At 39.5% G+C, this 16,509-nt stretch overlaps 1 protein-coding gene across 3 annotated transcripts in view; it reads left to right on the plus strand.

Moving 5' to 3' along the window:
- LARGE1 (LARGE xylosyl- and glucuronyltransferase 1) overlaps positions 1-16,509 on the plus strand; it is a 282,266-nt gene that overhangs the window by 237,469 nt on the left and 28,288 nt on the right. For all 3 annotated transcript variants that reach the window (XM_032201244.1, XM_032201234.1, XM_032201254.1), the window contains one exon: positions 9,633-9,788. In XM_032201244.1, coding sequence (XP_032057135.1) covers positions 9,633-9,788 — 156 coding nt within the window. The remainder of the gene's footprint in view (positions 1-9,632; positions 9,789-16,509) is intronic.

The following is a 16,509-nucleotide window of genomic DNA, read 5'->3' on the forward strand; positions in this document are numbered from 1 at the left end:
TAGTCAACATTGTTTAATGGAGTGAATTTCATAAAGAGAGTTAGGTGGACCCTAGCTAGAAAGACATTAGCCAAAATGTAAATGCATGCACTTCACCCAGGCAAACCACCATTCATTTTTCCAGGACGTGCTGAGTAGAAACCTATTAATTTAATAAAATGAAGCTATAGTATCAATTTAATAGCACATTTTTCACTATTGTCAAGTAGAGTATAAAAGAAGGATGGATTCGAACCGATACGGGTGAATTAACATCAAGCATACTTTGGTCATTTTGAAAGGTGAGACTCAAATGTAGCAAGTGTAGAGTTCAGAATTGAAGCTGATTAAGCTTCTGCTAGGTGCAGAATAAGACGGGCTGGCTAAACAGCGATAGATGCCACTAGGATAGACTATTCAACATCAGAGTATAGTAAATACTAAATAACTTCTGCTGATTTATTTCAAAGTTCACTTAAAGTTCATATACATGTACTTCATTTTTGGTTTGAGAGAGTTCTTGAAAATGTGGTCTTTAAAAAATCATGGAACCACAGAATAAATTGCAAGGGATCTCTGGACACCATCCAACCCCCTCTCACATCAGGACCAGTTTAGATAAGGTTGCTCTGGGCCTTGTGCAATTGTGTTTCAAATATCTCCAAGGACTGAGATCCACAGCCTCCCTGGCCCCCCGTTTCAGAGTTTCAGCATCTTTATGGTGTACAATATTTCCTTATATCTAACCAAATTTTCCATTGTAACAATTTGTGGAGTAATGGCAGAAGTGTTCAGTATGAACTTCAGACACTGGAAGAACACAGAAAAGCAATCTTCCTGGACACATTGATTCCAAAATGTGGACTTTCCAAGAGACAGAAGATATACCATATGGGGTAACTGACCAGCAAAAATGGCCAGTATTGCTTGACTTTCATAGATAAAATATTTACAACCAGCTATTAAAGCGTGGTCCACAGAAGACAACTTTTTAAATTAGGTCAGTATACTGATCAGTATATTGATCAATAAACGTTTTATGATAGATGTTTGTAGGTCAGCATCCACATAGGGACTTAAACATGATGGTCTTTTGCCTTGTCACAAGGCGCTGGTTGAAATTCTAGTTCTGTGCTCTTGTTCAGAATCGTGTATGGAAGCAACTGCCAGGTGTCTGACAGCAATTGCCTGAAACAAAAGAAAAGAGATGTGGTAGCAGGGAACATGTTTTCTGAAAGATTAAATTTAGAAAAATATCTGGGAGATAACACAGCATTCTGTGAATTAGGGTCTTACATTGAATCATATAATCAGCTGACTACAGTCAGGGTGGGATTCAGCGCCAGGTTAAGACACATACATTTGCCTCTGATGAGGCAAATCACTCTTTGGACTCCAGTGATTGCATTGACTAACTCCCATCAGCTGTGGGACATCTAGCTCATATGTAAGACCTGTATGTTAGCATTTAATACAAGTGTATTGAAAAGTAAATTGAATCCTTTCTTCATTATTAAGATAATTGTTTATAATTATAAGTTAGGCTTGGTTGTTTATTTACTGTATATTGTATCACTCCAGCAGTTCCATTACAGCATAGGCAATGAAGTCTAAGATGCAAAATATCCTCCACTGGCATGAGTTACTTAACTCAGAAAGAGGTGCAGACACACAAGTGATTTCTTCATCTGAACTGGACTTACGCTGCTAAAATTAGGCATATTCCCTAAGTACTGTGCTGAATTGGGGCTGAAATTCTTTGCTTTGAAAGAGAGGCAGAGCCTTATCTAGTGCACGTAAGCCCCACTGATTTCAGTGAAGCTCTGCCCATACTCAGCAGTTAATGAAGTGGTCCTCAGTCAGTACTGATCAGTTGGGTTATGCATTTTTTTGTTGTATGAAGAACTTTCAAGTTGTGAATTTGCATTATGAGAATTAGCATATTTCTAGTTCAAAAAAAAAAAAAAAAAAAAAAACTGGGCTGGTTTGGTATGTGGTCTTCTCAAATAAGCAACAAATGCCATTAGCCCAAATTAGAAAATACACTCTTAAAATCACCATACTGTTTCCATGGCATTTAATATAAATGGTATGACACAACGTATTTGGCACAGCCTGTATTTCATGGTAAGACTGGAATAAAAAACAAGGTAGGAGAAACCTCAAGGGGAAGAGGGGGAGAAAGACAGATTGCGAAGTTTGTGCTGGAGGATTAAGAAGGATAGCATAGGAAAGAAGGAAATGCAGGGAGAGATTTAAATTCCAAGGCAAAACTGACCAAGTCAAGTGCTCCTCAGTCAGATCAGACCGTATGCCACATGTCAGACTAAAAAGGCACTGATTTAATTCGATCTGGTCTCAAAGTCCATGGGATTTGAGGATTTGTCTTCTACACAACAGCATTGTGTTAAATAAACTTAGACCTCTAGGGCTGGCTCCTGTTCAAGTGTGTGTGTGTATGTATATATATATATGTATATATATATATTTATACAACACTTTTCTTCTGCTTTGTTCACATCCATGCAAGCAGAGTCTGGCTAGCACGCTTTTTGGAGGCCTATGAAGCACTTGAATGTTTCATAGTACCTGAAGAGGATTCTAATCATTTTTTTTTCTCTCCTTATGCTCCTCATTAAGCTGCATCTGTATCAATTTTATCGATTTTCTTTTAATTGTGTTACGTTAGAGAAGGTCAGATGTTTGACTACTGCTGAACTCTTGCAGCAGCGAGGCAGCATACACAAATCTGGGAAGCCTTGCATATAGGGATCTTTTGGAGCAAGCAGAAGAAGAACAGAAGTACAGCTAATCAAGTCTTGCATTGTTAGTGAGGACTAATTTTTAATCCATCTAACCCAACATCAAAATAAGATCACTTCAATATTTTTTCTTTTTTCCAAAGCCTTACTTACCTCCTTTGTCATACTGTATAGTGCTAAAGGACATACTGTACACAGCTAGGCTGATGTTTGTTGGTTTTGCTCTGCTATCTGTGACATATGGAACTACAACTTCAATAAAAAAAATTACATATACAAAAATTTTCCTTTTCTCACCTCAAGGGCACCTTTTATAAAGATGCTTTGAATCAGTCAAGAATGACTAGAAATGAATAATTTAAACAGAAAACAAGAGCGGGTTAAGAGGAAGCAGATGCCCTTTAATTCTTCTTGCCGAGTAAGCCAACTGCAGCCTCTAAAGGCCAGAGGTGTTTCTTTTTGCATGGCATTTGTTACACCTTTGAGAAACAATCTAGAATTGCTATTGAAGACTGGCAAAAAGATATGGAAGTACACTGTTTGTAGGTATCCACTGTCTCCTATCTTATTTATCTCAGCTCCCTCACATGGTCCACAGTGCCCACAATGCTAGTGGACAAGCATGTGCACTCATGGCACAGCAGTGATCTATCTGCAACTGAAATTCATTTATGTATTACTTTTTCTGGGTTGGCTCCTGTGTTTGCTTTCCTTTTTGGTTAATAGTTTGCTCTGTCTGTAAGGAAATCTCAATTAATGTGATTTGGCACAAACCAAATGGCAAGAAAAATCCTATGAAGGTAATGAATTGTGATGCCTCTGACAATGAATCATGACCTCATTTTATGAGTCAGTCATCAAGAGAAGTATGGCTGTCAAGGGTACAGATGCTATTTACACACACAGAATGGGGTAATTCACAATCACAAAAAAAATGGATGCTGGATTTTTTCAATGGAAATATATCAAATTATTAGAATGTGCACCACCGCCCCCCAATAGGTAAGTGGCTTATGTCCCGTTATGACTGTTTTTGAAGCTGTCTTTGAACACAGCTGACAGCAAATTAGGAGGTAGATATATAATTGACCTCATGAATTCCCCTTTCTGAATTTGTTTTATGTGATTCACTCTGCCTACACTGGGAATGTCTTCCACAGTAGAGCAACTTTGTAGGATTGCCAACAAAACTTTATACAGATTCTTGTTTATAACCCAAATACATCATTTCAGATCTGCCTCAAACGTGACCTACTGCACCTCTCTCTGTTCCAGTCCCTGAGCCCAAGCACCATGCACCATGCTGCCCAAGCACCTCAGCACTGATCTGCAGCAGCTCTGGCATTCTGCTGCCTTGCATCTTTTAATGCCAACCAAGGAAGAGCTACATTGAGAGGAGCAAAGGTCCAAGAGGGGTAAACATATCACTCCCATGAATGAACACAGCACTCAGTAAGGTGATTCTGTTGTGCCAAAAAGAGAGCACGATGATATTGTAGAGGTGTTTTAAGGGTGTTGCTGCAGGCAGGAGGCCTCTTGTTAAGCATTGGTACAGGAGTTGGAGGGAAAGCTGCAAATCTTTTTGAGGGCAGACTGAAAACTTTGTGAACTAGATATACAGATACTAGATAGGGACAGGGATTGTCAGCCAGTATAGGCAGTAACCTCGGAGGGGTAAAGTAATCCCTGCGACCATGGAAACTAAATGAGGCAGAACAGGGATTTGAATCCCACCTCTGAAAGCAGTGCCTGTATCTCTGGGCTGCTGGCTGCTCTGAACTGAATCCTTTACAAATATCTTTTTCAACTTTTACTTTTAACTTTTTTTTTTTTCTTAAACATTTTTAACTTTAACTTTTTAACTTTAAACTTTACAAATATCACTCTGGAGCTCTGAAACCTCCCTGATGAGATTTTTATGAATCATTTGACCCTTTCTGAGAAAATTATGTTGTTGAGGTTTTGGCTTGTTTTTTAATAAACTATTCATTTCTGATAAAAAGACAACATAAGAATAAGGTTTCCAGACATCTCTAATCCAGGCATGGGTTACACAAGTGGTGCTTGTTTGCAGTGTGGCTTGGGGCACATTTAAACCAAACTTTTCAACAACATGCGCCTGAAAAAAAGCGTACTGAGATGGTATTACAGTGGCATATATAAGTGTCTCTTCTATGCAGAGTTGCTGAACATTTTATTGGCGTTGAATTCAATGAGAACTGTCTGGTTGCCTAAATATGGAATCTAGTTTTTAAGCGGGAAAGCTACCCATCTACAGAATATAACTTTTACTTATTTACCTAAAATAGCAGTGTGCTCATGGGCTTAATTAGTATCTGTTCAGCACTTTGCAAAAATAAACTTCTTCAGGCTTAAATTTAGGCTTAATTTATTCTTACTTTTTTGCCCCTTCAGCCTGGAAGATAGGTAGAGAACCACAGAAAGGACAGAAAGAATATCCTATATTCTCTGATTTCCTAAGGGCTGAAGTAGATTATCAAGATCTGTTTTGGGGTAAAAAATGGAAGGGATTGTGGTTAAGGAAACATTTGGCCAAATACTTTATTTGGAGAGAGCAGATGGTTTGAGGGGAATATGGATAAGAGCACCTATAGAAATAGTGTTGTGTTAGCTAGCTTATATTTTAGTGGTTTGAACATTGTATTTGAAATATTTAATGTCTCCAAAGAGGACAATGTGTCTGGAAACTAAAGAGGTTTGCTGGGACTTCTGGTTTCAGTTTATTTCTATGCAGGTAACCGAACTTAGAGCCCCCTCCTACACTCTGCCTGTATATAATGTCCTGTTACCTTCCGTCTCAGAACCCATTGTCGGTCTATGAAACACCAACTGTGTTATCACATGAGTGCTGTGAGTCAGAATCTGGTGAATAAATGGGAACTACCAATTCAGTGTGGTGTGTTTCACTAGGTCACAAATACATGGAAGTGTTCCAGGAGGCTAACTGAGTGTAATCAGTGAGTGGTAAGGGTTGCTGATTAAGTAGGATGGTATGAACAGAAATGTAGATGGTGCCAAGTTGCTTAATGATGACTAACCAAGTGTTAAATAGACGTGGAATTTTAAGTTCTGATCTTTTGGTACTTAAATAGCTAAATGAAGATTAAAGAGTGCATTTTTCTTAGTTCTCAGGAGGCCTTGATCAGGAATGGGAAGGATCCATGGGACAGCCTGGAGGCTAGCACTGTTCTTGAAGTGTCCACCCAGATAATGTCACTGTTTTTTCATATGTTCCAGGTGCAATTTCCTCTGTAAGCTGACAGAGCTTTGGAATAGCTGAGAAACTAAGAGGGAAAATAGAAGCAGAAATAAATGCAGTGTTACAGTGCTATTCAGTCTTAGAAAAGGGATATTGTAGTAATGAGATTTTTAGTTCCTAGATGCTTTCTCTTTTTAATGTTGTGATAACACTAGCTCAGTCTGCAAAAAGTGGATTCTGAGTTCGATTTTTTTCTTCTGATTTCCCTGTAGTCTCTTTCCAACTGATTTTTTTTCCCCAATCAATTCATTGCTGCCCACAGTAAAGTTTATAATGTAATGGCCTTAGCTTTACCTGTGCAGGCTGTTGTCTTCATCATGTCACTGAGGCCTGTGACAGCCCATCCAAGGATGTCTTGGCCTGTACAACTTGTGGTGTGGCTGATTGTACAGGAAACCAAATCTGACAGCTACATGCAGAACTCAAGGTGAATTTGTGGGCTAACAGGAAAAAAAAAAAAAAAAAGTTGTTTCTGGGTGTAGTGTTATATATCAATGGTTAAGAATCTTGTTGCCTTTTGAAACCTACTATTCTTTTTTGTGCTTTCACGTATGACATAATATTTCTGAAATCAGGTTACATTTGAATAGCAGCCTGCTCTTTCACTAAACCTGTTTTGTGGTTTCCCTACCTCAGGTCATCCAGATGGTTGCATAGCTCCGTTATGTTCTCTAGCTGCATTGACGTGTACTGTCTTCCTTGATTAAAAAATCAGCTTTTCTGGGCAGTCATCAGCTGCATTCAGCTTTCTTCAGTTCACTTCAGGCTCCCTTGACATCTGTACACATACAGCATCCTGACACTTTTCAAATCTGATCAGATCTGAACCACCAGCTAGGCCCCTGACACTTCCCAGACTTTGTACACGCAACAGATTTGGAAGCAGAGCAGTGAACAGGCTCTGCACTGACAACTGCAGTTGTCTGGCTTTGACATCATCCCCCACACAACTTGGTAGAGGCGTCAACACCGGTACTTGGCTGCGATGTGACAGTGTGTGTGCACTGATGGGAAATGCCTGCAATGCTGGGGAGCCTGTCCTGTAACAGTTGTTGAGTTTATCATCTCTAGCCTCTTCTGTGATTGCAGTCCCTAGTGTGAGGGGTAAGAGGGCTCAACGGGGGCACAGGATGCTCATGGAGACACCCAAAAGAACACTCATGAATTGTAGATGCAGTAGGGAAAATACACTGCATTTTTGCAGTGTAAAAAAAAAAAAAAAAAAAAAAAAAAAAAAAGCATTTTTGTTCCATTTCCCATGTTTTCAGTGTTCTTTGATCCACTCTTAAAGAAGCACAAGTTACCAGCAGACTGACAATTTCCTTTCTATGCCTGCTTAAAAAAGTGCTTGCTAGCACCCTGTAAAACTGTGTAGCAGCCCTTTAGGTACCTTCAGTCTTGTTCTCCTATTATGCTGGCTTGTTTCCCTGAGGTTGGATTGAGTCACTGAGATCTTTTTGCATACGTTTTGGACCTGGTGCTTAGGGACATGGTTTAGTGGGTGACATTGGTGACATTGGTGGTAGGGGGATGGTTGGACCAGATGATCTTGAAGGTCTTTTCTAACCTTAATGATTCTGTGATTCTATGCCTTTGCTGCATTTAAATTAAATGGGTAAACATATCAAGTTATTTTCAAAGAACAGAAGTCTTGAAGATGCGCTCTTCAATGGAGGAGATCTGTCACCTTGAGTATATGCAATGTCCTAGCAATTTTGGCTAACGCTCCTTTTGTTTCCATGTTGTTTCGTATTTTCTGCAAATATTGCAGCACCATATTTCACAGCTAAGCTACACTTTTGAATATGTGAACAAATGTAAAAGAAGCAAAGAATGTAGCATTATGTGGGGAAAAAATTGCAAATATTTTTGTACAAATAATTTCCAAATGTATAATGTGTAGATGTATTATGAACTTGATTTAACATGTTCCTGTAATAGGAAAAAGTTATTTGCCTATTTCTGAAATGATCTTACTTCTCTATAGTTGCTTTTCTGTAACTTGTATTTATGGCTTTTTGGCATCCTAGTAACTTCAGCAGTGAGATCTTAGGAAATGTTAAAGCTTTCCATACCAGGAGAGATTTTCATTGGTGTTGGCTATATAGAGAAGGCTTTGTTTTTTTGTGTGTGTTTTCCCTTCCCCTTCCCCTTCCCCTTCCCCTTCCCCTTCCCCTTCCCCTTCCCCTTCCCCTTCCCCTTCCCCTTCCCCTTTCCCTCCCCTCCCCTTCCCTCCCCTCCCCTCCCCTCCTCTCCCCTCCCCTTCCTTTTCTCCTCTTCTCCTTCTCTTTTTTGGGGGGATGAGGGGAGGAAATATAAATACTCAGTGGAGAGGCTGTCTTGTTTACTGAAGTTAGTACTGGAAAAGTTCAGGCAATGTCCTGTTCTTTCTTCCTGTAGCTTACTCATTCAGAAGCAGAGAGGGTGATTTAAGAGGGCTCCCTGTTCCTGCAGAGCTGTACTGCTGACACCAAGGGGACTGGGCTCATCTGCTCTGAGCTGCTTCTGTCCGCTCCCTGCCACAGATGCAATGTGCAGAGCAGAGCTTACCACCCCACCGGCTCGGCAGCTGGCATCGCAGTGACACGGTGCCTTCATGCAATTCACTTAATGCATTCAGAGAACCTCCAGAGCTCCTCGCTTGGAAATGTTCCCAAGGGAGACTTTTTTTTTTTTTAATCTCTTTAGAAGTCACAAGAATAAAACTGAATACAAAGCACTTGGTTGTTGGTTGTTTTGTTTTGTTTTTCTTATGCCTAAAATATAGCCTCTATAAAATGAAATCATTCCTGCAAGCCACTTTTGGCTCCTTGATAGTTTTTCCTTTGGGCCCCATTCTCATTCACACTGCCAGGGATCAGTGCAAAGTCGCCTGGATGTAAATGAGAATCAGGCCCTTTATGTCAGCATTAGAGTTAAATCTAGGCCAGTGTGAGAGTCATCTCCTATTAGTAGAGGCTAAATACCTGCTAGAAATAGGAATTCAAGGGGTGAAGCATTGTGCTGCACCACTATGTTGTATAATGCAACTGAGATCAGTCTTGTTTAAATGAAGCAGTGGAGAAAAAGGAAGCCAGATTAAATTCAGTCCTTTTTGAAGGGTGTACATAGATACAAGAATTCATTTGAGGCTTTTTCTCCTTAGTGTCTAACAGGAGAAGAGTCTGCCTGGCCTGAAACAGTGAATCAATCAGTCATATGGAAATCTGAGATTAACGCTTAATATTAACATCCCTGAATCCCTCATAATGCCACCCTCTTCAAAAGAGCCTATAAACCTGTATGGTCTGTCATGAGACCAGTGGCAGCATTTAGGAGGTGCTGCATCACAAATTTGAGCAGCACCCCAACTCCTATGTGCATGTTGTGGTATGGATGGGTTTAAAAGAGCATCGTCTGTACAGTATGCAGTCACTTGTGAAAGGCACGATAAAGCTGTCCAAATAAAAAGACAGAAGGAAGTTGGTGTAGATCTGGGGTTGCTGTTGTTGTTTTTTTTTTTGTTTTTTTTCGGTTTTAAGAGGGCAGTATACTAAACACACACAAAAACAGGGGTTAAAGCAAATCTGTATTCTAACAGCACGATATGTTTTCTCTTTTTTCTCTCTGAGGTGATTCACTGGAACTCACCAAAGAAGCTGCGAGTGAAAAACAAGCACGTGGAGTTTTTCCGCAACCTCTACCTGACATTCCTAGAATATGATGGGAACTTGCTGAGACGGGAACTCTTTGGCTGCCCCAGTGAGGCAGACATTAACAGTGAAAACGTAAGTGGTATGTTTAGGGCTTGAAGATTTTAAAGGGTGTTTCATACAAGGCATGGGCTACATGAAAACTTGGAGAATTGGCAGTGCGGGTAGGGACTCAGGAGAATTGAGGTCAGTGCTCAGATTCCAAGAGTGACGCTGTGCAAATCGTTTAATCTCTTTGTGCCTCAGTTCCTTGCCTGTAAAACTGACGTATTAATCCTGCCTTTCCCCTCTTTTGTTTTTGCTTTGTGTTTTTTTTAGGCTGCTTTGCTTTTTAAAAATCCCCAACAAAGGTAAGATAGCAAATTGAAAATGAGGATTCGGGCTCTTAATTCCATTAGGCAATTCTGCAAATCTCACCCTTAGACCTAAAACTTTCCAGGGGAAATGATTGTTTCTTGCTGTCTGTTTGTTCAGCGTAAGATAATGTTGACTTTGGCTAGTAGATACATATGCACAAATAATGAAGAGAAAATGAAAACATCAAGACTGCTGGATTAGATCTCTGAGTTTTTGCCATACTGAAAACTGTAGAATGAGTTAATACTTCACAGTACACATGGGCTGTGGGACTGTGCAGTTTTTTTCTGCCCTGCCTCTAACAAAACACAGCAGTAGTTATGTGTATCTGCATAAAATTTGCAATCAGAACCTTTCAGATGAAGTAAATCCTTTGAAAATGGTTGAAATCAAGGATGTTTACATACAGATGTTCTTATGTGTGTGTGCCTCAGTACATATAGTTCCAACGTAAAAAACTGTTAATTGAAACACTCACAGATGTGTATGAATTCCTTGTGTATAATGTAGTCTGTGAAGATTTGTAGACCAAGTATCAATTTTGGCTGCATAGTTTGAAAGGAAATACAAAGGAAGATGTAACCTTTTATGTTACCTTCAAGAAAAAAAATACATAATTACCTAAAATATACAAAATTCTCTCTATAAAAATCAATAAAGCAATACCAGTATCTTATACACATTAGCAGTTAAAAGATAATCAATAGCATCATTGAGGCTTGTAGTGTTTCCAGTTAGTCTGTGGATAAAATGACCACAGGAGATGCCATCCCCAATTTTCTGACTTTAACACTCAGATATTGGATAGATATATTTTAGCCCAAGGCACGGCTTCTCAGATACTCAGCCTTACCACTGTCTTCTGAAAGAGGTGGGGAAACAATAAAAAAATATAGTTAAACATTAACTCAAGGAGACTGAAGCAGAGACAAAAGAGAGAGAGAGTGCACAGCAAGAGCGAAAGCACATGGAGAAAGAAAAATCCTCTGCAAGAGTGAGGGGCTTTTAGAGAATCAAGTGAACTGAATGTGATAAAAGAGCACTAAGAGGCAGATGGTCAAAGACATCACAGTACGATAGATGGAGTAGGGGACAGGAAGAGAAGAGGGGAGTGAGATGTTGAAAAAAAAGACAAAACACATCTTCTTTATCATGCTTTAAGAATATACTTTAAAATTATTCTGAATTTGCAATTGTGTGGGTTTGAAGAGCAGGAATGCAGCCACAGACTTGTTGCTATATTTTCCAGAGCTCTGTAAGTCCTTAATAAACAGATTTATTCCAGATGACAAGTTGTTGGGGAGCTGTGCACACTGAATGCAAGTTCTTGCTGCTGAAAATGGCAGTCGTGAAAGTTAAAATGGCTCATTTTACTGAACTTGTATCTGGTTGACAGACACTGGAAATGACTAACTCTTCAAGGCTGTTTCTTATTCAAGACAAGTAGAACGCAATATGGTGTATGGTATGGCTTGTGTCTGAAAAGGAAACGTAATGCATTCTTCCATTTATAAATTAAAAAAAAAAAAAAAAGATACTGGAAAAGAATGAGCTAGACATTCAAAAATACATGAGTCTTAACTTGCCAACAGAAACCAAAAAGTTAACAGCCTTCTATCAAAACAACTCAATATAGAAAAAAACTAACTTTGGATAGCTTAAGATAGCTTACTTGGGAGAAGACATTGTTATTAATTAGTTACCCTTTATGTAAGCTCTGCTGGAAAATTGACTACGTCCTTTTTATTGTAGAATACAAAAAGCTAGTTTCAGCTTTGATGTTATGAGGCCTTAAGAATAGGATGATTATGAAAACCTCTTTCTCTCTTTCCCTCTCTCTCCCTCTCTCTGCTGTAGTACACACAGTGTCACAGGTGTCCTATTAAAATACAGTACATTCCAATGATCTATTGCAGGATAATCTTCAGAAGCAGAACATCTTGTAAGGTGAGCAGGGAGCCACTGTTTGTCATCCCTCCCAGAACAAGAACTAGGGGGCATGAAGAGAAAATAGCAAGTAGCAGGTTCAAAACAAAGGAAGACATTTCACCCAAGATGTAACAAAGCTTTGAACAGGACATAGTGTTGCTAAAAATGCATACATGTTCAAAAAGCACCTCTTCATGGAAAGAAAATCAGTCAGGAGCTGTTAGGCTTTGGTGCAGGAAGTCCTTAAGCCCAAGTTCAGGACTAGGGGAGCGTTCTGAGGAAACATCATGATACACTGGCACTGTTTTTGCACTCCTCTCTAGGCTGCCAGCTTACAGCTGGAGATAGGATGCTGGGTTAGATGGACCTTTAGTTAACCAAGGCAGCTATACGTTTCCATTAGGATTCCTAAACATATATAGTACATAAAAAGCTATAATTTTTGCAAAGTCAAGTATGTATAAGGTAGGAATTGCTATTTGATTTATGCGATAGTTATTATTTTTCTGTTCTTCCCTGAATTGAGACTAGCAGCCCCAAAACACAATTGGGTTTTGTTGTGCTAGGCATTGTATATATGTAAAAGATCCTCCTTCAGCTGACTACGCTTCTCTGCACTGTAGACTAGTGGACAAAATGCTGGAATAGCTCCACTTGTTTTATAATCAGAGAAAATTACTAAGCACTAAATCCTCCGAGCCCTGTTGTGGAAGAAGCAGTGGCTTGTTATGGGGCTGTCACTCATAATCTGTCTGTGGCAGAATTTACCCTTAAGGTCCTTTTCCAATATGCCAGCCGTTGCAACTCTGCAGTTTAATATTTGTAATTATGCTTTATTTGGAATGCGACCTGTAATTAAGGAATTTCATTTGTAATGCAAATATCTGTGAAATGTAAAAAGAAGTGTGGCAATGGGTACCATTGGGCTGGTTCTGTTGCTCTAAGGCCCTTTACGCTTCTCATCAGTACTGAGATGTCCTTAAAATGAATGTAAATTACACGTTTTCTTTTTTAAGGACTCTTTACAGTGCCAGAGAGATATAAAGGGATATTAGTTTAAAACATAATCAGATGTTACATTAATCTGTCACTCTTTCTCAGTGTATATATGTGCATGTGTGTATGCTTACATATATATGTGTCTGTATACATGCAGATGGATTAGTATCTTCTTTTCTTTTCTTTTTCTTTTAATGTTTGCTAAGGAAGTATAATACCACAGACTGAATTTCAAGAGGTCTAAATAAAGGCAGTCTGGGGATCTTATACCACATAGTGCTGATCTAGGCAGTTGCTGATCTTCAGCTGTACCAAACTGCACTGCTAATAGGTTCCAAAAAGTTACAAATAGGAATGAACAGAATAGACAGGGCTTTCAAAATCAAATACTGAAGGCAAAGAAATGCAGACTGAAAAACTGGGAGGTGCTGAGGTAATTTTTCTGTTAATGTAAAAGTGGTTATGTGTATGTCTATGTGTACATACATGTTTCATCCTTCCATTGAAATAGTCAAGCTGAAACTTGACTATTTCAACTGTTGCAGGGACAGACTGTAGATGGGGGCCTGGCATGTGCTCCTTGCCACAGAGCAGTACTGTAAGTCCCCTTCATTCAGGATGTACTAAAATGAGATTACACAGAGCTGGCTCTTCTCTGCAAAGTGGTATTACAATCACCTCTTTGCCTTTTGTGCAGAGTCTGGATGGGAAATACAAATGTGAAATTCAGAATATGAACCAAATCCTCCTGTAAACAACGTCATTGACTCAAGTAGCCTTTGAAGCCAGCCCTCAGTCACTCCATCCTACTGTTCCATGCTATTTCCCTTTCTCGTTCCTTTTTTATTTTGATACAAAGGAGAAGATTTTAGGGAAACCCTCCAATTTAAATGTTTTCTATTGGCTTTTAATTGTTATGTACAGCATTTCATTCTAAAGGACTTACTGCAGCATCTAAAATACTTTAACAGGATCTTCTGTCTATAGGTCTGTAGTTGCACTATGAGATAGATACTGTAAGTCTGATTTCAGCACACAGGGGCACACACTCAACCTTTTAGCATTCTCATAAAACTCGTTTCCTGCAGACAGCTTCTCACCAGGTGCTTCTGCCAAAGCATTAAATCTGAAGGTTGAATGGGGTGTCCCCTATTAGTGAAGGCTGCGTCCTGATCCAAAGCCCAGAGCAAGATCAGTGGGAGCTTTATCACCAACTTCACTCAATTTTGGAAGAAGAGAGCAGATTCCCCTTAGAGAAGACTTTTCAGAAAAAGAAAAAAAAAATTCTCCCCAGACTTCCACCATTTTTTTTCTTTTCCCATTCATCAACACAAAGAAACAATGTAAAAATATCTAGTTTTCCAGAGAAAATACTTGCTTAGGTGTATATTTACTTCCTAAATGTCTTTTTACTAATTTACTTTTTCTGTACAAAACCAAAGATTTTTAATATTAGCAAATATCTGTGCATTCCACCTAGTAATATCTACCAGAAGGGCAGGAAATTGATGTGCTATGTAGCATAAGCTCTGTTCTCAAATTTAGCAATTTCTGAATATCTTAAAGTGGATTGCAAAGGGAGCTTCCGAGTCGGTAACAAGAATCAGACTGATGCTGTGAGTACCCTTTGCTCGTGCAGGATTTCAGAATACTGCATCATCAGTAGGACTGAGATTTAAAGGTACTATTTTGTCATGACAGTCTTTCTCTAGTAATAACAGATGGTTTATGGTAGTTTTGACGGGAAATCCTGACTTCCCCAGCTGTGTAGTTTCTATTATTAAAACTGTTACTGTTATTATTATTAAATGCTGAGCTGGTAGCACATCCTTTTAGTTGCCTGAAACTTCTGATTAAATTGCTTTCAGCTGCTTACAGTATTGCTAGATGGGGGAACTGTTAACTATGTTTCTTTTTACCATGCTTGTATACCTCCTTTTTTCTTCTCTCTGATTTTTTTTTAAAGTGAAGCATGGGAAAAAGTTTGGGGGGGATTGCCCACACTGCAAGCTCTGATGACTTCTTCATGGATATACTGCTTACCTCAGAGAAGGAGCTGACATTTAGCGAGAGTGACTTTGGGGCCAGGAATGTGTCTTTTGCCAAGCTGGTGAAAATTTATGCAAATTATAGGGCTGAAAAATCCCACTATAATTTATACATCTTCAGCAGTGCTTTGTTTGACTTCAAGGAGGCTCAGATCTCTGGAGACTCCTTTGGAGTGTGCATGGATACGTCTGATCAGACTGCATATTTGCCAGTGCCACCAAAGAATTGAGCATGCTGCAGGTGGGGGACCAGGACAAAACGGGCATTTTCTGTGACTGTTTCTCCTGAATGCTCTGCGCCTTTCTGTCTGACTGGACAGGAGAGCTAGGAGCAGGAACCTGTTTGGTCTCTGTCCTGAGAGAGATCCATTGCCCTCACTGCTATCCAGACAATATGGAGGAAAAAAAATCCATATTCACATATGAAAGGGATAAGATCATAGAATGGCCTGGGTTGGAAGGGACCTCAAAGATCACCCAATTCCAACCCCCCTGCCATAGGCAAAGGTGCCACCCACTAGATCAGGTTGCTCATGGCCTCATCCAACCTGGCCTTGAACACCTCCAGGTATGGGGCAAAAAGCCCCATCGAAAAAAAAAAAAAAAAAAAAAAAAACAGGGGATAAAATCCAAATCAAAGGCCAAAAAGGACAAGTAGCCTGGACAGAGGTTCTGGAGAGAGAGTGTTCGGGGCAGGAAAGAACTGATGGGTGCCTGTATGAACAGGCTGTTGGCAGACTACTTGATGTTATGAGGCTTTGTTGGGCTAAAGAATGGGCAGGGTCTCACTCAGCAAATTTTGACCATGGAATTTGCTACACAAGAAGGAACAATCCAGGGAAACAAAAGCAGGGAAACCAACCCATCAAAGCACTGTGGTACAAGGGTGGGCTGGAAATAAGCTCTGCCAAGAAAGTGTGTCAGGAACCTGGGGGAAGGAAATGCAGAGAAGTACCAAGGTCTCACAGCTGCAGCTGGGATCAAGAGGAGTTGTGCTTCATCTGTACAGAACTGTCTATGATGGTATGCATGCCAAGAACTTGGGTGCTTAATTGTGTTGATTATTCACAGTAAAGATAAGCCATTATTTCCATTTCACAAGAATATTGTCAATTTTTTCATACACTACAACAAAATTCTTCTTGTTAAGTAGGATTTTTCAGACACCATCCTTCTCGTTGTCCCAAGCACAGCTTTGTTTCACAGATGGCTCAATTTGACCCATAGCAAATGTACGAAATTTTATGGCATGGGAGGAATAAGGATTTAATTGACATGGGATTAGCCTGGTTTTTATTACTAATCACTGGAGAAGCAAGAATTACGTTATGTAGGTCATTCCAAACAAGACTCAGTAAATGCTTTTTCCTCCTTACATCATCTGTTTTGTTTATGCCATCCTAAAGGCAGCAGTTAATTTAATTTTTAACTTTAAAAGTGCTAAACGCTGTAACACAATTGCC

Source organism: Aythya fuligula, chromosome 1, assembly GCF_009819795.1.
Source record: "Aythya fuligula isolate bAytFul2 chromosome 1, bAytFul2.pri, whole genome shotgun sequence".
Lineage (NCBI taxonomy): Eukaryota > Metazoa > Chordata > Aves > Anseriformes > Anatidae > Aythya > Aythya fuligula.